Source organism: Jatropha curcas, chromosome 11 (genome assembly GCF_041381405.1).
Source record: "Jatropha curcas cultivar XTBG-Jc1 chromosome 11, XTBG_Jcur_1.0, whole genome shotgun sequence".
NCBI classification, from domain to species: domain Eukaryota; kingdom Viridiplantae; phylum Streptophyta; class Magnoliopsida; order Malpighiales; family Euphorbiaceae; genus Jatropha; species Jatropha curcas.
Genome location: NC_143161.1, coordinates 5,317,611 through 5,342,139, shown reverse-complemented (window position 1 = coordinate 5,342,139; position 24,529 = coordinate 5,317,611). Strand labels below are relative to the sequence as shown.

The following is a 24,529-nucleotide window of genomic DNA, read 5'->3' as shown; positions in this document are numbered from 1 at the left end:
AGAGAAAGCCAAATTAGAAGAGGTGCGGCAATATAAATCTACAGTAATAAAATTTTTGTTGTATTTACTTTTTTTTGGCATATTTATTTATTTTCATAATTAATACGTTTTGGTTAATACCTAATCTAGCTTTGAACCACTTTGACAAATAGGAGTTTTAATACAAACAATTAATCAAAAATCTTTTTTGATTAGCTCGGTCCTATTCACCAATGTGTAGGCAAGAAATTTACTGCCCTGTAACCAAAAACTCTCGACTTGCATTCTCTCTTCGCTTATAAAATAATTCTCTCTATCTTTATGGGTTGCCCTCAGACTTAAAACGTACAATAATTGTATTGAGTTCTGCCTAGCTTCACAAACCACTACTTTTTGTCTCAAAAAATCCTTTAGCCAATCAAAAACCACCATGGCAGAGGTAGATCCAGCCTTCATTCAAGCCCTGGAACACAGGCCAAACCTCACAATTATGGAAGCACAAGGAATACCCCTAATCGACCTCTCCACAACAAACTCTTCTGATCTCGTTGAGAAAGTTGGAAATGCATGCAAAGATTGGGGTTTTTTCCAGGTTATTAATCATGGAGTGCCGTTGGAGAAACGAGAAAAGATATTTGATGCATCGGCTAGATTTTTTGCTCAGCCTCTAGAAGAGAAAAACAAGGTCAGGAGAGACGCCAAGAAAGTGTTGGGATATTTTGATGCTGAGCATACAAAGAACGTTAGAGACTGGAAAGAGTTTTTTGACTTTAATGTACAGAATCCAACTACTGTTCCTTCTTCACATGAACCCAATGATACTGGAGTTATTGAATGGTACAATCATTGGCCTGAGTTCCCACCTGAACTAAGGTGACTTTATTTCTTGAATTTTGTTTTGTATTTCTGAATATTTAATTGTATGGTTTAACTAGGTTCTGTTCTTGAAACTCAATTTTTCGGCTGGTGTAATAATGCATATAATTTAACTAATGAGCAGGGAAGTGTGCGAAGAATATGCTAAAGAAATGGAAAAGTTAGCTTTCAAGTTAATGGAGCTAGTTTCCCTGAGTCTAGGCCTGAAGCCAGATAGATTTCGTGATTTCTTCAAAGAGCAAACCACCTTCGTTAGACTCAACCACTATCCACCTTGCCCAGCTCCTCACCTAGCTCTCGGTGTTGGTAGACACAAGGATGATGGCGCCTTGACCATTCTTGCACAAGATGATGTTGGAGGACTCGAAGTCAAGAGAAAATCTGATGGAGAGTGGATTTGGATCAAGCCAACTCCAAATTCTTACATTATCAACGTCGGTGAAATTATTCAGGTATAACGTTTCTCAGTCACTGAAATTATCTTTGCCTATTATTACATATATAACTTGGTAAATAAAAGCCATTACTTGTGCAGGTATGGAGCAATGAAGCTTATGAGAGTGTAGAGCATAGAGTGAAATTGAATCCTGACAGAGAAAGATTTTCTGTTCCATACTTCTTCAATCCAGCGCACTCCACTGTGGTACAGCCCTTAGATGAGATCGTAAATGCGCAAAACCCTGCCAAATATAGGCCTCACAACTGGGGCAAATTTATCGTCACCAGAAAGCTCAGTGATTTCAAAAAACTTAATGTTCAGAATATTCAAATCGATCACTTCAAGATATGATATCAGAATTAGCAGATAAAGTAGAGGATGCAATAAGGTTCTCCCTACAAATTGATCTTTATCCTCTGTATGTATAAATAAAAATATGGAGTACTGTTAAGACTGTTGGGGATATATATAGTATGTCATCTCCAAGACCTTGTTTGAATATTTGCTATAAATAAATAAATAAATAAATATGCAATCTCCCGCTTAGCAAGTGCGCAAAAAATCATGAAATATAATTACAAATAAATAAATAAAAATATAAAATGAATAAACAAATGAAATATTAAAGTGAAATAGTAAACTTTCCGAAACTTCCCTTCATGCAATTCCAATCTTACGTGATCACATGTCTATCATCTCTATGATATTCATCTTATAAATATGTTGGCATTTGGGTCCAATATTTGCTGTCATATAACATTAAATGTCTCACCAATATTTTATATAAAATTTACTTTTTACATGTAATACTCTTTTATTCTATATATCTTATTTTTAGTTTTATAAGTTATATCTTCATTTATCATATCACTCTTTTAAAATACAAAATTTAAATATTTGAATTGATTGTACTTAATCATCACGATACCGGCTAATCTTACCTCACTTCCATTCTTTTCAATTGGACTCAAATTAACAGTACATAGAATTTCCCATTCATTTTTTTTTTATTGAGAGAACTACTTTATTTTCATTAATACAAAGTTTTAATTTTCCAATAAAATTAAAAATTGTACCATCTCTAAATCGCCGTTTAATTTCGTAATAAAAGAAAGATTCACTCAAATTTGAGATGCGATATAATTTTTCTCGAAAATTAAAAAATTTATACTCCTTCCGTCCTATTTTATTTACATGGTTTGATAAAACACACATATTAAAATTTTAGTCAATAAAAATTATTTTACCCTTTTGCTATCCTTAACTTATTAATAAAAATTTTTTATTTAATGAACAATTATAAAGGTTATCATAGAAAAATAATTATTTACATATCTAAATTTAGAAACCGTGCAAATATTTTGGGATATTAAGAAAAAGAATAACGAGTAAATAAAATGGGACGGAGAAAATATATTAACTTCTACAAGGAAACATATCCAATTGGTAATAATTTTTCACATGTGGAGAGGTAATATCTTGAATTAAGAAAAAGAAAGAAAAGAAAAGAAAAATAAAGAATTAAATCAATTAATCCAATTGTGGAATAATCACATGAATGATGTCCTTTCATCTTTATGATCCCAGATCGGACACTCAATCATGTAACTATCAATCTTCAGAATTTTTTCAAATTTTTTCCGAGCTCGAATTTGAATAGCTTCCAGATCGGCTTGGCTTATTTATAGCGGTGTGCACGGGATTATGAGAATCTCAACCCATTTTCGAAAACGGTTTCAAATTTTTCATTCCGAGAAAAACTCTGTATTAATTTCATAGTTCCGTCTCGTAAATATTTATGGGACGAGATTGATTTTTTGATTAAAAATGACTTGTATCGATTCAAGTTCTGTCTCATCCCGTCCCGTCCGAAAATTGGAAATTCCTTTCCTTTTATTTCTTTAAAACTACTTGTCTTTTTTGTATGAATTTTAAATTATGCTCCTAAAAATCATTTCATCTTTTTTACTTTAGTTTTTTTATGATACCAATTACTACTCAATTAATAATAATACAAAAAAATAATATGCATTTTTTTAAATATAAAATAAATCAAGTAACAAACATGATTTCAACATAGATTTTTCCTCTGTTGTTCCACGGTATATGTTCAGTAATTTTTTTTTAATAAAATTTTTTCTATTAAATAAAAAATGGAAAGATTAATCAATAAAAGAGAAAATAGTAACTTCAATTAATCTAATTGTTGGATTATTAATTATGCTTAATGGTATCATTTTTTATTTTTCAAATAATATTCAAGATTAAATTACGTAGTAGCGAATTTAAATTAGTTTAAACACAATAGTGACAAAAACAATGACGAGTTAAAATTTATAAAATACATATAAAGTTAAGTTGTATATAATTTTTGTATTATTTTATTTTATTGTATTTAACAATTTTATTAACTAGAAAATAAATACTTAAAAATCTTTTATTATAACATTAGTAGTAGATCATCAATTATTGAATTAATCATTTAATTTTATTATTTTTTTAAACTCAAATTTATATAAATGTATTTTGTTTGATTGTAATTGATGAATATAGTAATTTTTTTATCTTTTTTTGATGAAAAATAATTTAGTAAGACTATGAAAAATTCTGATTGATTCCCGATTTGACCCATTTCGTCATGTTCCGTCTCAAAAAATGGGACAGAATTGGACGGGACTACATATCTATTGGGACGAGATTAAGACTCCATTTTTTACGTCCTACTATTTTAAGATAGAACTGGAAATTATAAATTTCCGTCCCAACCCGATCTATGCACACCTCTACTTATTTATACCCTTACACTAGTTGCAGGTAAATCTTATCCTAAAATAATTATCCTTATCTTTTATGGGTTGGCCTCAGACTATAAACTTATAATAATTATGTCGAGTTCTGTCAAGGTTCACAACTCAAAGAATCCTTTATCCAATCGGAAACCGCCATGGGAGAGGTAGATCCAGCCTTCATTCAAGCCACCCCAAAACACAGACCAAACCTTACAATAATGGAAGCAGAAGCAATACCCGTAATCAATCTCTCCACAACAAACTCTTCTGATCTTGTTGAGAAAGTTGGAAATGCATGCAAGGATTGAGGTTTTTTCCAGGTTCTTAATCATGGAGTGCATTGGTTTTTCTATTTAAATATAAATTTTTTAGTTAGTATATTTAAATATAAAACTTTACAGGCAATTATGTTATTGAAAAATGCCACTGAAATTTTTTATTTTAAATAATATATAATTTTAGATGGCATTAATTTTTTAAATATGGTAAGATTATAATTAATTATATCAAATGACGGTTACACAAATACTATTTATAATTTGCATTGATCGTATTATTTTATTACTAAAATTTCTAGTACGTTAGTATAAATAAATAAATAATATTTATTTACAATAAATTCTATTAAGGGAAAGCTGATGACATACATAATAGAAAAATTTGCACTCAAATTTGAGATCCGACGTGACGTGATCTATTTTCAAAATAAAAATAAATAAATAAATACTTAAGCGCCATAGCATTTGAATTTTATCTCCCTATGGTAAAATTATTAATCTCATAACAAACAATCCACAAAGCTAAAATGGTTAGTGGTAATTCCCAGAAATACTTACCTATCCCTGGTAATATAGGCTCATCTATACATCGAATTAATTCCAAACAGTAATATTTTGTGAAAAAATCTTTTTTGATTAGTTTTATCCCATTCATCAAGGTGTAGGCAAGAAATTTAGGGTATGCTCACTCATAGAAAATTAGAGTGGTTTTCTAGAAAATTTTCTAAGAAAATTAGAAAATATATAGAGTTTTGTGTTTAAATCAGTTAGTTTTCTATTTAAAAAATTAGAAAATAAATTTTCAATTCTCCAAAATTTAACTAAGATTTGAAAAACAAGTTTAAGTTGTTTTCAAGAGTTTTTCTTTATAATAAAAGACATGTTTTCCAATTATTTTTCATTTTTAAAAATAACATTTTTATAATTAAATTATAATATCTATAAATAATTTTTTCTATAAAATAGTTAAATAACATAAAAATTTATATTATGCTTTAATAAATAATTAATTTTATTATTACAAATACATTATATCCATTATTTTTTAAAAAAATTTACAAAATGATAAAAAATTATATTATTATTATAAATATTGAATAATAAAAATTCAAAACTTTTACATAAAAAAATATTCAAATTTATTTTCTAACATTTTATTTCTTTTAATTATGAAAGTTATGAATAATCTTTGTGAAGTTAAATTAAAATATTATTTTTTATTATTACCAAGTGAACGCATTTTTCATTTTTTAAGAAAACTATTTTCTTAAAAAATAAAAAATAGAAAATAAAAAACTATTTTCTGTGAATAAATGTAACCAAAAAGTGTCAACTTCTATTCTCTCATTGATAACATATACAATAGAAAAATTCACTCAAATTTGAGATGCTACATGACTTGATCTATTCTCAAAATAAAAATAAATAAATAAATAAATGCTTGAGTGCCCTAACATTTGAATTTTATTTCCCTATGGTAAAATTATTAATTTCAAAGCAAATCATCCGCAAAGCTAAAATGGTTAGTAATAACGTCCTCCCTAGAAATACTTACCTACCCTTAGTGATATAGGCTCACCTATACATACCGAATTAATTTCAAACACTAATATTTTTTGAAAAAATCTTTTTTATTAGCTTGGGCCATTTAGGTGTAGACAAGAAATTTATTGTACAGTAGCCAAAAGTTCTCAACTTCCATTCTCTCATCGCCTATAAAATAATTCTCTCTATCTTTTATGGGTTGCCCTCAGACTTAACACTTATAATAATTGTGTTCAGTTCTGTCTAGCTTCACAAACCACTACTTTTTATCTCAAAAAATCCTTTATCCAATCGAAAAACCACCATGGGAGAGGTGGATCCAGCCTTCATTCAAGCCTTGGAACACAGACCAAACCCCAAAATAATGGAAGCTGAAGGAATACCCGTAATCGATCTCTCCACACAAACTCTTCTGATCTTGTTGAGAAAGTTGGAAATGCCTGCAAAGATTGGGGTTTTTTCCAGTTTATTAATCACGGATTGCCGTTGGAGAAACGAGAAAAGATTTTTGATGCATCGGTTAGATTTTTTGCTCAGCCTCCAGAAGAGAAAAACAAGGTCAGGAGAGACGCCAAGGAAGTGTTGGGATATTATGATGCTGAGCATACAAAGAATGTTAGAGACTGGAAAGAGGTTTTTGATTTACTTAAAGAATCCAACTACTATTCCTTCCTCACATGAACTCAATGATACTGAAGTTGCTGAATGGCACAATCATTGGCCTGAGTACCCACCTGAACTAAGGTGACTTTATTTCTTGAATTTTGTTTTGTGTTTTTAAATATTTAATTGTATGGTTTAAAAACGTTCTGTTCTTGAAACACAATCTTTGTGCTTGAAGAATTTCATTTGGACTAACAATGCATATATTTTAACTAATGAACAGGGAAGCGTGTGAAGAATATGCTAAAGAAATGGAAAAATTAGCTTTCAAGTTAATGGAGCTTATTGCCCTGAGTCTAGGCATGAAGCCAGATAGGTTTCGTGATTTCTTTAAAGAGCAAACTTCAACCGTTCGACTAAATCACTGTCCACCTTGCCCTGCTCCTCTCCTAGCTCTCGGTGTTGGTAGACACAAGGATCCTGGTGGCTTGACCATCCTTGCACAAGATGATGTTGGAGGGCTTGAAGTCAAGAGAAAATCTGACGAAGAGTGGAGTTGGGTCAAGCCAATTCCAAATACTTACATTGTCGATATTGGTGATATTATTCAGGTACAAAATTTCTCAGTCACTGAAACTATCTTTGCCTATTATTCAAGTAATTGAAATGGAACTTTTGTCTCAAAAGAGCACGAGTTGAAGTCCTTTGCTAATTTATCTTTGGACTAAACAATAAATCCAGACTCAAGTTTCCTCTTCCGAATATAATGTATTGCATGGAAACGGGAACGAAGAAACCTGGAAACACAAGAAAGATACAGAAAAATATTTAAAATATAATTTTATACGAGAAGAGGGACATGCACAACCGTTTCAGAAACTTAGATGGCTCGGAGTTTCCGTGCATCATAGCTAATACATAATTGCTTGTGCAGGTATGGACCAATGATGCTTACGAGAGTCTGGAGCATAGGGTGAAATTGAATCCCGACAAAGAAAGATTTTCTATTCCATACTTCTTGAATCCAGCACACTCCACTATGGTACAGCCCTTAGATGAGATGGTAAATGAGCAAAATCCTGCAAATATAGCCCATACAATTGGGGCAAATTTATTGTCACCAGAAAGCGCAGTAATTTCCAAAAGCTTAATGTTGAGAATATTCAAATCTACCACTTCAAGATATGATATCAGAACTAGCAGATAACGTAGAGGAAGTATTATGTATCCATCAGTAATTAGTAATAACAAGAAGGTTCTCCCTACAAATTGATCTTTATCTTCAGTATGTATAAATAGAAAAAAAAAAGTTGTACTTTTAGACTGTTGGGAACATTGCACGTCATCTTCAAGATCTTGTTTGAGCGTTTGCTATAAATAAATGGTTATTGAAGCAATTTTATTTGGGTTTATGTAGATGTTGATTAGATGTTCGTTTGACGTCAGTTTAACGTATATATGTAAATGTTTCACATAGGACAATATGTATATATGTACAATATGTTAGCCTTTTGGAGATAAGATAATGACCACGACAAGACATCATATATGTATAAATAAAAGATGGAGACATGGAGTAGTGTCAAACTTTTAGGGACACCTAATACTCTTAATCTTATTTTATATCATAGCAATAATAGAAAACGGGCATTAAGACAACAACAGGATAACAATAATACACAAAAAATTATATAATTTTCATATCATTGAAGGGCAATACAGAATCCAATAGAAAAATTGCATTGGAATGCAATAAATAAATAAACAGAAACCTAACACCAAACTTCTGTTTTTAAACTGCAAAGCAACCCAGAAGAGAAATGAGGGAGAAAAACCAAAAATCGACAATAGTTTCTCTTTTCATCTTCCTTATCTCTATTGACAATGGAATATCATTAGACAGAGTGCCCAACAAACACTTTGTGCTAATACATGGAGCCTGCCATGGAGCTTGGTCATGGTATAAACTTATAGCCCTACTAAACTCATCTGGTCATAATGTAACAGCAATTGACTTAGCTGCTTCCGGTATTGACCTCCGGCAAGTCAACGATCTCCGGTCAATATCCGATTACCATCGGCCGTTGATGGAATTGATGGAATCTTTACCAGAAAATGAGAAAGTGATTCTTGTTGGTCATAGCTTAGGTGGTTTGGCAATTTCTCAAGCCATGGAAAGGTTTCCTCATAAAATTTCTGTTGCTGTTTTTGTCACCGCCTTGATGCCTGGTCCTTCACTTAATATTTCTACACTAAATAATGAGGTAAGTTTATCTTGTTCTTCCTTCAAGGTTAAAAATACAGGAGTGGTAAGTAAAAATTAATCACCTCAATAATAATAGTGCTTTTAAATTTTGATCCAATTTTTTATGTTGACCAATAATAGCAAATTAATTAATTAACAGGAGGCGACTTATCTATACCTAATATATAAAACTATCCATACACCAAACTAATAAAAAAGGAGATCATAAAAATATTACTACTGTCTTTTTTTTTCTGGTAAATAGTCATAAAAAAACTATTTTTTATTGGTTTAGCGTATGAGTAGCTCATACATCCAGTATATATAAGTTTTCTCTTAATTTTATTTTGGAAAAAACTAAGGCCTAATTCGTAAATTTGACCATATACTTTTTGCAATTATTCTTGTGATCCTTTAAACTTTACGGAGTACCTATTATGACCCTGCACTTTCATATTTCAATAATAATTATGCTCTTGATAAAATGAATTGTAAAAGTGTAGGGTCATAATTGAATCCTGAAAAAATATTTCATTTTGACGACAGATATAGTTATTAAATATATGGTTATAATTGAACCATCTTAAAGTTCAGGAGGCCACGAAGATAATAAATTAAATTTCAGAATCAAATTTATGCATTACCGAAAAAACTAACAATAACTTACAATGTGAATTTTAACAGTTGTATTTATTTTGTTATGTTATTATTGAAGTCATTTAGTAGGCAAGGTTCTCTACTGGACAGCCATTATATTTATGGTGATGGGCCTAAAAACCCTCCGACAGCATTCATTTTTGGCCCATTGTTCTTATCATCCATCATATACAAGCTCAGCCCAATTGAGGTAAGAACTCACTCAAGTAAATTTCTTATCTAGTAAATTTCTTAAACGTCACCTTTGACCACAGGATTGGGCATTGGCAACAACCTTACAGAGACCATTACCATTGTTTAGTGAAGAAGACCAATCAAAGGAGATAGTTGTAACGAGTGAAAATTATGGATCTGTTTACAGAGTTTTCGCAATTGCAGAAAAAGATGAAGTGAGTGAGAAATCTTTTCAAAAATGGATGATAGAGAGAAATCCACCAAATGAAGTTATACAAATATTAGGAAGTGATCACATGGTTATGACGTCTAAGCCAGCTCTACTTTGCTCTCATCTTTTAAATATTGCTATCGAGTGTTGAGATGAGTGATTTGACACATACTCTCTCTGTTTAAGTGAGATTGAAGGTTTAATTCTTATAAATAGAGTTAATATTTACTGAAAACACTTTGTTTTTTAGTAGACCGATGAGCAGAATTTACTTCTAGTTCAGTGAATTGCGAACGACTATGGTACTACTAAAAATAAATTTTCACTTACTTGAAGATTTCAATATTGTAGCAACATTAAGTAATCACTTGTATTGTATCGTATTGTATTAGCAACGGAATTTGACTTGGGGTGTAAGTGGAATTTGATTAGTCAATTCAGAATTTCACTGCCTGAGCCAAACGCGGAAAGGTGGAAACGCCAAAATTCTGATCACTCGCTTCAATTCCAATTCCCTCTTTCTTTTTTCCTTTTTTTTGTTTTTTTCGGTTTTCTGGAAGAACGAACTGTTCTAAATTCGGAGGCCAATTCCTAGAAATTCGAATTCTAGACAGAATAACATGCTTCGCTTTTCATTGCCTTATTCTTAATTTTTTTTTTTTCTTAGTAATAGTTTAAAAAAAAAAAAAAAAGCTTTGCATGTTTTTAAGGATATTGTGATATGACAACAATTACCATTTTTAATTTAAAAATTACTCTTTTTTTTTAATAATATTGATAGAATTAATAATTAAATTATGAAATCGTATTTTTTTTAAAAAAAATTGAGAGAGATATCCGAATTTAAAATAATTGTCAGGTTGTATATATACGTTATCACTAGACTGTACTTGGTATACACCAATCATGATTTTTAGAATTTTGTTATTCATAATGATGAATTTGAACCATATAATTCACAAACTAATAATTATTACAAAATTAATTTTTTAACACATTTGTTTGTATCTTTTTATCATATAATTCTTTCATTCTTTGATTTGTTTGCTTATTGAACTTTTAGTTTTATGATGTGATATTTTATAGAAATTATTAAATAAAGGAAACCATGGTCCAATAATGTAATCTATGGGCAGGAATAAAAAAAATTCCCTCATGGCAACTTGCCTCTTTGTAATCGGTGCTAGGAACTTTCTTTCTTCTTCGTTTTTTTTTTTTTTTTTTTTTTTTTTTTTTTTTTTTTTTTGAACAAACAGAAATATTTTATATTATTAATAATGGATTACATGGTTAAATACAATAAATATGGGCTATTTGGTACTTGGCAAGAGAAAAATGAAATTAAACAGAATTACGCAAAAAAAGCAATAAAATATCTAAATCCCTCTCTAGATTATTCTGAAAAAAAAAAAACTCTCTTTAGAAAATTTTAAAATTATTCTTCATTTTTTTATTTCAAATATTTTTATAAGATAATATATAAAAAATAAATAAAATAATAAGTCCTATATTTAATTTGAGAATCAATATTGTTTTGGAGTGAAAAATTGATATTTTCTTGAACAAGAAAGTTTCTTACATTAAAGGATTTGGAAAGCATAAAAAGCAAGATGTAGATAATTTAGTTATCTTATTTGAGAAATATAATAAATTAATAATAATATATCAAATATTACATGGGATTTATATAAATCCGAAATTCAGACATATTTTAACGAATTAAAAATCGTCTATTTTTTAATAATAAAATTAAATTCATAATTTGTTTAATTTGGAAAACATAAAAGAATGTTTTTCTAGAATTTCGCCGTAAAGGTGCCCTAAATTTCCACTTTCATGCCATACCTAAATGCTTTAAATCTCCTCCTTCCTTTTTTGTTTTTTTTTTCTTTTTTCTAAATTACCAGCAAAAATTGTCTTCAAATAATTTTTTTTTTTTCTCTAAAGTCAAATGGTTTACTTTATAGACTATAGAAGAGAGTTATACATCATGATGATTATTAACGACATAGTTGAAAACCTTTTCATTGGATATAATACATTAATTTTCTATTTGTTTTCTTCATAATGTATTATTATTTATTATTTTTAATCTTCCAATATATATTTTATAATTAAGTAGATTATAATGCACCCATGCCCAAAATGTGTAAAATGAAATCAAAGTTCTTTTCTTTGCTCATCAGGAATTCTTCTTCTTTTTATTTGTTCTTTACTGCACTAGAAATAACTTAGAAAGCACTTAGAAATTACAAATCCTAAGAAAGACTTCTATTTTCCAGAAGGCCAAATTTGCAGTACAAATTTGAAAATGATAGCCAAACTTTACAAGTATAAATATAGGAGGGTCATGCATGCATAAAACACAGATCAAGCAAACAAAAATGGAGCAAATAATAACAAGAAGAAACCTCAGATTCATTTCTTTCATCTTTTTCCTTCTAAATATAACATCCATGGCATTATCAATGCCACCTCATTCTCCTTTATCTACACCAAGCAAGCACTTTGTGCTAATACATGGTGCTTGCCATGGTGCCTGGGCTTGGTTCAAGCTTCTGCCATTGTTAAGAGCTTATGGTTATAATGTTACAGCTATAGATTTAGCTGCTTCTGGGATTGACCCACAACAAGTCAACACTTTTGGATCAATATCTGATTATTTCAGACCATTGAGGGATTTAATGGCATCTTTACCACAAGATGAGAAAGTGATTCTTGTTGGCCATAGCTTTGGTGGTATAGCTATTTCTCAAGCAATGGAGTTATTTCCAGAAAAAATTTATGCTGCTGTTTTCCTTACTGCTATTATGCCTGGTCCTTCCCTTAATCTTTCCACCATTACTCAAGAGGTATTTCTTATATTTCTCTTTTCTTTTCTTCAAACCTATGGAGAATCTTTAAGTTGGTTTCTATTTTTTTTTTTTTTAAATTATTTCTTGTTTCTCTTGTTCTCCATTAAAGTCAGAAAGAAGGGTAGGTGATCAACTAGACAACCGCTATACACGCGGCGACGGCAATACTCCGGCTACTCTAACCCTTGGTCCCATGTTCCTAAAATCAAGAATGTATCAACTCAGCCCAACTGAGGTAATCATTTATATAGCAATTTTAGCTGATTAAATATTAAATGCAGTTAAGTAATATGATAATAACGTTGGCAAGTTTTCATATAGGATTGGACATTGGCAACGACATTGATGAGACCAGAACCTCAAATTAGCGAACACGACTTGTCGTCAGGAGAATTAACGTTGACGACAGAGAAGTATGGGTCTATTAAAAAAGCTTTCATAATTTCAGAGAAAGATTTGACAATAGAAAAGGATTTTCAAGAATGGATGATTGCAAGAAATCCACCAAACCTAGTGGAAAGAATATTTGGATCTGATCATATGGTGATGATGTCTAAGCCACGGGAGCTTTCTGCTTCTCTTCTGCGAATTGCTCAAAAAGTAAAATATCTGTAAAGCAGCCTAACAGAAAGTATGTCATTGTCAAGTTGTTTGATATTTCTCTAGAAAATAATTTTTTAATTATTTTGTACATTCATCAATAATTGGTGTTTTCCTAATTTATTTTTTTTCAATAATGAATTTTATTCATTAAATATTCATCTCTCCCTCTATATATACTAGCAATATATCTGTGCTATCGACGGTTAAAAAAAAATAAAATTGAGAGAATATATATATATATATATATATATATATATATATATATATATATATATATATATAGATTCTTGAATGAAATTTCTTTTATTATACTGTTAAAAAATATTATAAAGATATATCAATAGTAAAAAAAATATAACGTAATTTTTTATTATTAAAGTAAAAATTAGTAGATAGACATGTGTTCAGGAATATGGATTAAAAATATTACAATTTATAGAGATAAATAAAAAAAGTAAAATGAAAGGTGGTAAAATTTATTAATTTGATTTATTTTAAAATTAATGTAAAAATAATTAACTCGATATTTCATTAAAATTTATGAATAAATAATTTATTTTAAATAATTAAAAGTGGTATAAATCTTCAACTTATCATTTTATTAATACTATGATTAATCAATTATATTTAACATAATTTAATTTAATAAAAAAATTTTAATTTTTTAATATAAAATAATAATTCTCCATATCATTAAAATTTATAAATTATGAAATTTATTTATATCTTTAAAATTTATATAAATTGTTACTTAAAACGCTATTAATTTTCTAACGTTATATTAATCAATATGCGGGTTTAAAATTTAAAAATATTTAAATGTTAAAAGCAAAAAATATAAAGTTCTTGCAAATCTAATCGTCTTTTTATCTTTAATTTTTCACCTAAAAAGTCTAAAGTTATAATATTTATTTTTTCTGTTGTATAAACTTTAGTTCCGAGCCTTTTTAAAAAAAATAAAAAGGAACTGAACTGTAGTACAAATATTTAAAAAAGAGATTAATTTACAGGTGAATTAAAACCAACAATTTATGTAAAAAGTTTTTGCATCGTTAGGCAAAAGGAACTAAGTTCTAAAGTGATAGCATATAATTTTCCTATAATAACAAATATAAAAAAAAAACGATTACATATAAATATTTAAAATGATAGCATTATTTTTAATTGGTTATGCAAATAATAAAAATATAAAATATTATATTTAATATTTTCATCCATAATACCATCTCGATCTATACTCGTAAAATCTCCATATATTGTTGAAAGACACATTCCACAATCGTGATACCCTCACTTTTATTTTCCAATCATCTCTATTTGTATTCAAATTTTCAATTATATCGTACTTTTCACTTGTATTTGATAGTTTACGACTGTAAAAATATGTTAAATAATTTTTAAAAAATGAGACAAAAAAAAGTTTAAGAACTACTTACCCCATTAGTGGAAATAGTTGAAAAACAAAAAATTCTGAATTTAAAAAAATGAATAATCTATTTAAAAGGAGGAACCAATACACTTTTGTCAAAAATACATAAGATTATAGTGATACAACATTAATTTTAAGAAAGTTAAAGTGTTTCTTAAGAGTAAACAATTTAAAATTAAAAAAAGTGCATTATTACACCATTTAAAAAAAAAAATGAAAACACTAATAAAACTATACAAATAACCAAATCAAACGTTAAAAACATTAATACACTAATAAAACGATGAAATGTTTTTGTAACTTCACAAATTTTAAGCTATTAATACATTAAGTAACCAAATCAAACCAAATGAAAAACACTAATTCAAAATAAATTCAAAGCAAAGCAATACATTAAAGAATCAAACCAAATCAAATCAAATCAAATCAAAAACACTAACTCAAAATAAATCAAAATCAAACCAATATATTAATATATTTAATAATCAAACCAAATCAAACCAGAAACACTAATTATAAATAAATTTAAATCAAATCATGACAAGTGGAAACCTAATTGAAGGAATATACCATATGTCAAAATACCAAGTGGATATGCTACATGTTAATTTTTTAGAAAAATGATTGCTTTATATATATATTGATTTGATTTGATTTGCACAGTATTTTTATAGTTAAACTGCGAATAGTATCTAGATAAAATTCTCACAACAGTGAAAATTGAATTGGTTTTTTACATTACATTTTAAAAATATCACATTAACAAGAATTGGTTATTCTTCCTTTCGAAAAAGAAAAAGATTATTCTTAAATATGAATTTTCTCACCTAATTTGTGAATAATTAAGCATTTCAGCAATATTAATAAAACTTAATTTCCATCCAGATATTAGGAAAATCACTTCATTTGATTTCAATGAAGTTAATATCCTTAAATTTTTGTAGCCAATTCTTTTTTTAACAACTAATATGATAGTACTGTAAGTTATAAGCAATATTAGAAAATTTTCACTTAGTTGTCAAGTTAAAAATTAAAATAGGAAAAGAAGTTTAATAAAACTTATTAACTGTAATTCTATTCAACTAGAATTTAATTAAATAACTTTGCTTATACGAATGCATGATATAAGTTATTATAATAAATAATTTAATTTGATTTATTATTAAATTTTGGAAATTTAACCGATGGACGATGACAATTAACCTAAAAATTAATTTGATTGCTGACCTAAAAATTTTTGAATTGAATAAATTATTTAATTCCAAGCTCGAGGTAGGGAGGTATAATTATTTCCAACCTAATTGGATATCCAAATAGGATTATGGAAATTGGAAATGGAGTTCAGGTTTGGGGACAAGTAGTGAATTAAAGAAAATTTATCTTATCTTCAACAAAGAGATATGATACTGGAAAAGAAACCACCATCCACCTCAAGCCTCACCCCACCGCAAGAATTGCAAAACACACACAAACCCTACTTCTAAAACAAAATAAATAACAAAATATATATTGAACAAACAGGAAGCTCTGTTCAGTTATATTTGACAGCAATTCGTAACAGAAAAGCACAAAGATCTACTGGTTTAGACATCATAACCATATGATCAGATCCTTCCATTTTCAGAACTTCCTTTGGTGGATTTTTCTTGGTCATCAATTCTTGAAAATCTTTCTTTATTATCATATCTTGTTCTGAAATTATAAACACCTTTCTAACAGATCCATAATTTTTCCACGTTAGCATTAGTTCCTTTGACATGTCTTGCTCACTAAATAAACGCCTTGGCCTTACCAAACTTGTCGCCAATGTCCAATCCTGTGGATTTTTGAAATGTTATTAGCTCATTAGAGATCAGTTAAACCTATATATCATCGAATAATTTCAAGAAGAATTACCTCAATTGGACTGAACTGATACACTGTATTTTTCAAGAAAATGGGACCAAGAGCCACAGTGGCTGGAGGATTCCTTGGACCATCATCATATGTATAACTGTTGTCCAGTTCAGGAACTTCCCTGCTCCCGTACTTCAAAAACAACAAAGAAAATATTGGATATATAATAAAATTATAAAATAAATGTTTATTGTGATCACTTTTTTTTTGAATAAGTACCTCTTTAAGCAGAGTTGAAACGTTGAAGGTTGGGCCAGGCATACAGGCATTGAGAAAAACTGCAACAGAAATTTTATTTGGAAAATGTTCCATTACTTGAGAAACTGCAAACCCACCAAAACTATGACCAACAAGAACCACTCTTTGTTGTGGTGGTAAAGATGCTACGAAATCGTTCACCGGCAGGATATAATCGGACACCGACTGGAGAGACTTGGGTTGTTGTGGGTCGATCCCATAAGCAGCAAAGTCGATTGTTGTAACTTCATGGCCTGATAATCTTAGTAGAGGCACAATTTTGTACCATGACCAAGATCCATGACTTGCCCCATGTACTAGCAAAAAGTGCTTGCCTTCTTCTGCCTGAATGAAGCTGCATTTTCTATCGTGAGAAGGAAAATTAAAAAGGAAATTAACAGCAAGTATTTATGTTTCTTTTGTTGCTTCATCTTTTCTTCTATTAATGGTTTTAGTATTGGTATTTCTCCAATTTATAGAGCAAATACTGTAAATCGAACCAGTGAATTTCCCGTCTGTCACATTTTGTTAATGGTTCTAATTTTTGACGTCAAAATTATGAGTATCTCGTTCTGAATTTTCTTAATTTTAATATAAAAAGTTTAGCTTAGATGATTTCTAAGATTAAGTATTAATCCCTCTGTTACTCTCAAAATTTGTGGTATTAATTTCAGGAGATGCTAATTATTATAAAATTAATACTTCTGTTTTCCTTTCAGCTTGGAAGGTGAGGTGTGGATCAATTTTTTATGCACGTGACATAAAAATAGAGTCTCCTTTGCCTTCACTTTGGACATTAACAGTTGGTTTCTTGATTTTCATACACACAGAAAAACAATGGAGGTGTGGTTGCCCATATTTTCTGTTGTTTTTTGAAAATGATATTAAAATTTTCTCACACATATCTGACACTAAAAGGTTTTTACAATAATAATGTTTTAGTTATATTACAAAAACAAAATTATCAAACAAATGCAGGTTGTCGATTTTTTCCCCCTTGAGGTCCAATAAACCAAATGAATTTCATAGACTACACAATATGAAAACTCTCTTCTTTGTTCACCAAATTAGTGAGAACTATTATATTATTATCGATAGATAAATCTATTTAAATTGATCAAATAAGATAATAGCGAAGTCATTGGCTTTTTACAACGTTTAGAGGAAATTCAGTGCAACCGTTTAATGTAGCTGGCAGCTGTACAACGAGGGCAGATGCTGTACTGATTCAACAAGGTATAGGTTCTTTTATTTATTTTAAAAGTAAAAAAATATATATGAACGTGATAATTTGTGAAAATAATTATTAAATATTTATCACAACTGAACTTTAATTTCAAATTATGAATTCTTTATCTTTATTCTACTTTGCTTATAGGCAACTCTGATTACGAAATATCATTAATAATTTTTTATTTATATAACAATAGAAAATAATATATTCATTTATGAAAATAATTACATCTTTATCGTTTTTTTTTTTTTTCTCATTTTAACAACAATTCTTATTAAGCTTTAACCAAACAACAAGCAATCATTATGAGCTATAACTATCACAAATAACTGAACCAGGACCTTATAATTATAAAAACATCAATCTAGCAAAAAAAAAAATTACAAAACACATAAATCCTAGATAAGGTGATCAAGGTTTCCAGAAAGCCTTTCGCATGTTTGTTGGCTCTGAGAAAAATTCTGCATCTGCCTTCCAATCAAATTCAATATCTAAAGTAAAATAAAGCGCAAAATATATCTTAAATAAAAAGAATCATAAAAAGGTATGCATATGGAATCATAGCTAGTCATCTCGAATCTGGAGTTCAAGAGTTTCTCTCAAGATCCAATCTCTAAATCCAACAATGATGGCGGTGGTAGATAAGAAGATGCCTATGATTTTTTCCTTTCATTGTTGTTTTTGTATGGGTTTGAGATTTCTTCAGTGATTTTCATCTTTTCTGAATTCTGTGTTTTAAACATGAATTCATCGGGTTTATTTCATGTACTTCTATCGTGAGTTTAAAGCAAATAGTCATATTTGGCAGCAATTCCTAACAAAGAAGCCCAAAGATCTAATGGTCTAGACATCATAACCATATGATCAGATCCTGATATGCTTAGAGCTTCATCAGGTGGATTTTTTTCAATCATCAAATCTTGAAAATCTTTCTTTATTATCATATCTTCTTCTGCAATAATAAACACCCTTCTAACAGTTCCATAATTCTCCCCTGTTAGCATTAGTACTCTTGAAATGTCTTCGTCGGTAAATAAAGGTCTTGGCCTTACCAAAGTTGTTGCCAATGTCCAATCCTGTAGATTTTTCAAATGTCATATATTAGCTGATGATAATTTAGTTAAACATATATATAATATTTATTTTCAAAAAGAATTACCTCAATTGGACTGAGCTGATACAAGAAAGTTCTCAAGAAAATAGGACCCCAAAGTTCAGTGGTTGGAGGATTGTCTGGACCATCATCATACGAATAACTGTTGTCCAATTCTGGAAGTTCCTTCCTGTCATACTTTAAGAAAAATATTAGGAACTATGTAAGAAAAATATTAGGAACTAAAATATAATTATTTTATTTGGATTAGTACCTCTTCAAACAGAGTAGAAATATTGAAGGTTGGGCCAGGCATGAAGGCAGTGAGAAAAACCGCAACTGAAATTTTATTTGGGAAGTTTTCCATTACTTTAGAAATTGCCAACCCACCAAAACTATGACCAACAAGAATCACTCTTTCTTGTGGTGGTAAAGATGCTACAAAATCGATCGCCGGCCGGATGTAATCGGATAATGACCGGAGAGACTCAGGTTGTCGTGGGTCAATCCCAGAAGCAGCCAAGTCTATTGTAGTAACTTCATGGCCTGATAATCTTAGTAGAGGCACAATTCTGTACCATGACCAAGCTCCATGAGCTGCCCCGTGTATTAGCAAAAAGTGCTTGCTTGCTTTTGGTTGACATGAAGCTCCATTTTCGACAGTGAGAAGGAAAATTAAAAGGTAAATGAAAAACTTGTGATTTTGTTTCTTTCTTTGCTCCATATTTTCTTATATTCTTGACTTTAGTGTACAAGAACTTTCTCAATTTATAGACTACTTAACAGCATGAATCAAATGCCTACAGTAGCGCAAGTTGGGCATATGGAAAGAAATTTCAAGTTTGATCCCCACCAAATACATATATAGAGATGAGTAAATAGTCTTAACTGTGATTAAGTCTCGAACCGAATTAGATAGTGGCTGATAATAGGATCCGGACTCTAATGGTAAAAAAAAAAGATAAATAGTGTGAATCAAATAATTAAATTTTGCTATCCTTATTAATTATTTTGAACGAAAAGCAGAACATCCCAAATTAATAACTCATTCAATACACGAAAACCTAACAAAAGAAAGTTAAATGAAAAAACTTGATACTGAATTGCATCGGAACAAAAAAAAAAAAAAAAAAAAAAAAGAGCAAACGGAATATTAGAAAATGGAAAAAAAAATTTCGAGATAAAAATAAAACACTACAATAAAAATCAAGACATCCAATCTAATAAATTCCCACCTGCAAAAAGATAAACTCACCGTGTCTTATCCAAACATACATGTCATGCTCTTAGCAAAAAGCATCTAAAAGAAAACAGGGCAGTTGAAAATTCTGAGTCCAAGCTTGGCACGATTCAACAAATTTAATAAAACTGCTATGTTTTTATAGAAAAGGTTTAGTGTAAATGATTTCTTACATAAAATGTAATCTTAATGATCGAAATTGAAAATAACTAATCAATTTTGTAAATTAAAAATCTCTTACGGTATTTTATGAAATATTAATTGTTACAAAGATGTAATTTATAATTTGTGATAAAAAAAAATTATAATTAAAATATGCTTAAATCATAACACTCTTTATGTAAATTTATAATATATTATTTATATATAAAAGCACCTCGAAAGCGAATCTAAATTGATAATAAAGAAAAATATAAATAGCTGTAAAGTAACATTAATTATTGAAAAAGATTTCAGTTTGAAATTGCCATCCAAAAAATTAATATTCAAATCTATTAGTGATGTGTTTCAACAAATTGGATAAAGCAATAATATGTGACGTGGTTTATCATACCAAGAAGTTTTTTCAGTACACAATTTTTTTTAATTAAATCGAGATTTTAAAAGGATAAACTGAATTTTTGAAATTAAAATCAAATCAAATTAAAATTAATATGATAATTAATTTGAAGCGAGCCGTCTCATTTTAATTTATTTTTTAATTTTTTACAAAATCAATTTTATTTTAAATTTAAACGATTCAATTTTATAAAATTAAATGAATTATATTTTCAATTCAGTTCGATTAATCATATTTTTCGATCGTGGTAGCTAGCTTGTTAGCTCAACCACTTCCGAATATACTTTTTCATTTTCAAAAGGACTTAAATCATCACGTCATGCCTTATTAAGAAAAATAAATTGACTTGCTAGTTTTAAGTTTGAACAAAAGAAAATATTTTAAAACAAAAAAAGGAAACTCTTCGTTAGAAATTAATGATGATACGTCTTATTGTATATAGTAAAACGTTAACTTGTACGAATTAAACTTTAAACTTCCAAAAAAAAAGAAACTCATAAGAAAAATTCAATTAGAAAAGAAATTAATTAGAAATCTGATTGATAGAGCCATCCATTACCTTTTTGCTTTTGACTTCTTCTCTGTCTGACATCTCCGAAAATAATAGGGATAAAGTAGCAATTTTGATCAAATTTCGGGGACTTTATAGTAATTTGGTCTAATCCATAACATACCCACAATGTTCTGCTATGGGCCTAATTATACAGGTAATCGTTGTTCTATCCAACCCATTATTTTTAGCCCATCAGACTATTCTTTCTTTTTCAAGTCTATCTATTCTTTTTTTTTTTTTTCAGAAATAGTTTTTAATTTCTCAAAACATTTTATTTATATTAAAAATTTGAACTAAGAGTAAAAAGTAGCTAGATACCATAAACTAATAAAATATATTAAAAAATAGATATCTCCTATATTTTTTAAATTCATATAAAAATATATATTTTCTCAATTTCACCATGTTTTTTTTTTCTTCCCATGTTCATCTATGTAATTTGTTGTCAATATTTGAATATTCTGTTCAACTAAATTTGCATTGGGCCACAATGAATCTTCTTTGACCATATTTTATTTATAAAATCAAGGATATTAAATTAATTATATAAAATAAATAATAATCACAGGGGAATAACAATCAAACAAGGTATATGCCTTTCTATTTTTTAGTTTTTTTTTTTTTTTTGTTGAAAATTTCAACATGCATATCATGTGTCAAACTTGTTTGGAGTATTATTTTGATTAATTTGTAGACTAAATTTGATTTTTGATTTTCAATTTTATTAAACAAATTGAATAAAAAAATGAATTATAATAGAATTATTATCTCTATCCCACTTTAAGAATTATGTACTAATGATTTTTCAATTTTACTTTTTTGTTTATGAGAGATAACTTTATCTCTGTATTTTGGTATTCTTACTAAGTAATTAATTATTTTATCATAATTTAAATGTTTTAATTACTTCTTAAATTGGAAAGCCTCGACTAATTTGAAAGATCGTTACAAGACGCGAAAACTTTAAACTACAAATAAAAATAAAAAAATAAATATTTCGATTACAATTAAAGAGGTAGAACCAGTACTTCTTTCGTTCTATTATAATTATCAAATTTTAAATTATTTTTTCTCCAACTTAGTTGTAAATTTAGGAAATTAATCAATTATATGCTTACTTTTTATTTTTTATGATTTCATTAAATACACATTAATTATTTATTTAGGATATTAATAAAAGTGCAAATTAATGTATAAAATCATTGTTTTTTGTCCGAGTTGGATGAGTTCTTTAGCATTAATTGGAACTGGAGTCTTCTCTTTACATCGATGTTAAAGTTCAAAGCAAGTTACTGCAATTGGACTGTTCTGTCTCTAGATATTTTGGTTGTTCTCTAACAGGACTTTTTTCAATTTATTATTATTTATAGTAATAAAGTTTAATTCGATTTTGAATTTATTAATTCAATTTATTCTCTGAAATTGTAATTCGCGACAAATGGCCTGGATATTTGAGTAAACGCAGAAAATTTTCAGATAAATCACCGAATTACAAATTTAAAAAATAAATTGAATTGAAAGGTCAAATTCGTAACTTTCTCTTTTTTTCCAGGTGACACGTTCGGGACTTTATTTCAATCTTAATAGAAGCCTCCATTATATGACTAAACTGTTCTGTATCTGGATATGGGTGTCCATCCTATGACTCCATTAATATGAGCTCAAGCTTCAGAACACATCAAGATTCAAGAACACCCACCTTACGAAAAAGCAAAAGAAACATCAAGAACGCTTCAATTTGAAGATAGAATCTGAAAGAACTCAGAATTGAGAAATTATACTTGCATCTCATACAATTCACAAACTAAAAGTTTCCCTTACATTTACAAATTCCAAAACCCATAATTGAAAAACAAAAGGAAAAAAGAAAATAAACCAGAAAATAGCAAAACCCATTAATGAATTTCTTGAAGAAAATTGTATTGCGGAACTTTCATGGAAGAAAGCCAACAAAAGGAACAGCAGGAGCAAAATGGTGATTTGGTAGTGACTGAGAATGAGTTGAGGTGCTCTGTTGAATTACAATTCCAATTGCTTCAGCTACAACAAAAACAAAATCAAGAGCTAGTTTCATTAATTCCATGCACATCTCCAACCTTTGGATCACCATTTCTCTGCAATTTTTTATATCCTATCCCTCTACTTTCCCTTTTCCTTTCTTTTCTTTTCCTTGTTCTTCTCTCCGCGTCACCTCTACCAGTCTTCCTTTTTCAAAAGCCTGTATATATAGTCCCAAACAGGGAGACTAATTATTTTTTTTTTTTTTTAGGGGGAGAGAGACTAATTAATTAATATTTAATTCTAGCAGATATGTATTACCTCTTTGTAATTATTATTTTTGTAATTATTCTTGTTTTAGTTCTATTATTTTGTATAAAAATAATATAAATAATTGACCTGTCTAAATTCAGGCCCATCGTTCTACTCATAAATTAAATTAATAAAAACATAATTTTCATTAAAATAAAATATTTCTAAATATACAGGAAGAAAAAGAAAATATGAAAATTTTTTAAAATATTTTTATTTTCATTAATTTAATTTTAAGTGGGCACATAAATTCGATTTAGAAAATTATTTTTCGTAACATAGTATGGTCTATAATTTTTATTTGGCTTTTGAAGATCCCAAAGGGCATGTTTTGCATGTCTCTTCCCCTCCCTTTCAATGGTTGAGATATGATGGGACACATTATTTGATATGGTAAATCAAGTGGAGAAAGGATAAGCCTTTTATTTTTCAGAAAGTATATAGATTCCCAAGTTAAATAGATTAAGACTAATAAATCATTTCAAATAAGACAATTAAAATTTATAATAATTAACATAAATTGACAAGTGTTGTATTAAATTTATCCACTTGTTCCTTTCTTTCTTTTTTTTCTTTTTCTTTTTCTTTTTCCTTTTTTTTAAATTTTTCTTTTTTAATTTAGTAGTTACTAATAGGGGCCCACAGGCTGAATAAGAAATCAACCTAATTAATCATTTTCACAGCTTGATTAAAAGAGAGATTATTGAAAGTATATAAGATTATA

At 28.7% G+C, this 24,529-nt stretch overlaps 4 protein-coding genes and 2 pseudogenes across 6 annotated transcripts; 4 read left to right on the top strand and 2 right to left on the bottom strand.

Annotated features, from left to right (window-relative positions):
• The first annotated feature begins 322 nt into the window (after positions 1–322).
• Positions 323–1,748, top strand: LOC110009438 (protein LATERAL BRANCHING OXIDOREDUCTASE 1). Its single transcript, XM_020679252.3, is given in 4 exon segments — positions 323–852; positions 980–1,307; positions 1,391–1,640; positions 1,643–1,748. Coding segments are annotated over 4 exon segments (1,101 nt in total). The 5' UTR covers positions 323–409; the 3' UTR covers positions 1,723–1,748.
• A 4,325-nt stretch (positions 1,749–6,073) lies between these two features.
• Positions 6,074–7,906, top strand: LOC105634243 (jasmonate-induced oxygenase 2-like; annotated as a pseudogene). The gene is made up of 3 exons (XR_016318739.1): positions 6,074–6,650; positions 6,793–7,120; positions 7,444–7,906. The product of XR_016318739.1 is annotated as a jasmonate-induced oxygenase 2-like (transcript).
• Positions 7,907–8,216: 310 nt separating this feature from the next.
• Positions 8,217–10,141, top strand: LOC105634308 (methyl jasmonate esterase 1). Its single transcript, XM_012217143.4, has 3 exons — positions 8,217–8,773; positions 9,470–9,601; positions 9,666–10,141. Exons 1-3 carry the CDS (start codon positions 8,330–8,332, stop codon positions 9,945–9,947), a joined length of 858 nt encoding a protein of 285 aa, XP_012072533.1. The 5' UTR covers positions 8,217–8,329; the 3' UTR covers positions 9,948–10,141.
• A 1,866-nt stretch (positions 10,142–12,007) lies between these two features.
• LOC105634307 (methyl jasmonate esterase 1) lies at positions 12,008–13,408 on the top strand. Its single transcript, XM_012217142.4, has 3 exons — positions 12,008–12,648; positions 12,761–12,886; positions 12,973–13,408. Exons 1-3 carry the CDS (start codon positions 12,151–12,153, stop codon positions 13,264–13,266), a joined length of 918 nt encoding a protein of 305 aa, XP_012072532.2. The 5' UTR covers positions 12,008–12,150; the 3' UTR covers positions 13,267–13,408.
• Positions 13,409–16,204: 2,796 nt separating this feature from the next.
• LOC105634306 (methyl jasmonate esterase 1 pseudogene) lies at positions 16,205–17,247 on the bottom strand (annotated as a pseudogene). The gene is made up of 3 exons (XR_016318851.1): positions 16,799–17,247; positions 16,580–16,711; positions 16,205–16,499 (listed from the first exon to the last, which is right to left on the bottom strand). The product of XR_016318851.1 is annotated as a methyl jasmonate esterase 1 pseudogene (transcript).
• A 1,122-nt stretch (positions 17,248–18,369) lies between these two features.
• LOC105634242 (methyl jasmonate esterase 1) lies at positions 18,370–19,959 on the bottom strand. The gene is made up of 3 exons (XM_012217075.4): positions 19,418–19,959; positions 19,210–19,341; positions 18,370–19,126 (listed from the first exon to the last, which is right to left on the bottom strand). Exons 1-3 carry the CDS (start codon positions 19,865–19,867, stop codon positions 18,833–18,835), a joined length of 876 nt encoding a protein of 291 aa, XP_012072465.1. The 5' UTR covers positions 19,868–19,959; the 3' UTR covers positions 18,370–18,832.
• Positions 19,960–24,529: the final 4,570 nt, after the last annotated feature.

Bases quoted from the DNA above. Each gene is read 5' to 3' on its own strand.
- LOC105634308 (XM_012217143.4), top strand. From the start codon at position 8,330: ATGAGGGAGAAAAACCAAAAATCGACAATAGTTTCTCTTTTCATCTTC. The intron at 8,774-9,469 runs GTAAGTTTATCT...TTATTATTGAAG, and splicing joins TTTCTACACTAAATAATGAG to TCATTTAGTAGGCAAGGTTC. The intron at 9,602-9,665 runs GTAAGAACTCAC...CTTTGACCACAG, and splicing joins ACAAGCTCAGCCCAATTGAG to GATTGGGCATTGGCAACAAC.
- LOC105634307 (XM_012217142.4), top strand. From the start codon at position 12,151: ATGCATAAAACACAGATCAAGCAAACAAAAATGGAGCAAATAATAACA. The intron at 12,649-12,760 runs GTATTTCTTATA...TCTCCATTAAAG, and splicing joins TTTCCACCATTACTCAAGAG to TCAGAAAGAAGGGTAGGTGA. The intron at 12,887-12,972 runs GTAATCATTTAT...GTTTTCATATAG, and splicing joins ATCAACTCAGCCCAACTGAG to GATTGGACATTGGCAACGAC.
- LOC105634242 (XM_012217075.4), bottom strand. From the start codon at position 19,867: ATGGAGCAAAGAAAGAAACAAAATCACAAGTTTTTCATTTACCTTTTA. The intron at 19,342-19,417 runs GTACTAATCCAA...TTTTTCTTAAAG, and splicing joins TTTCTACTCTGTTTGAAGAG to TATGACAGGAAGGAACTTCC. The intron at 19,127-19,209 runs GTAATTCTTTTT...AAAAATCTACAG, and splicing joins ATCAGCTCAGTCCAATTGAG to GATTGGACATTGGCAACAAC.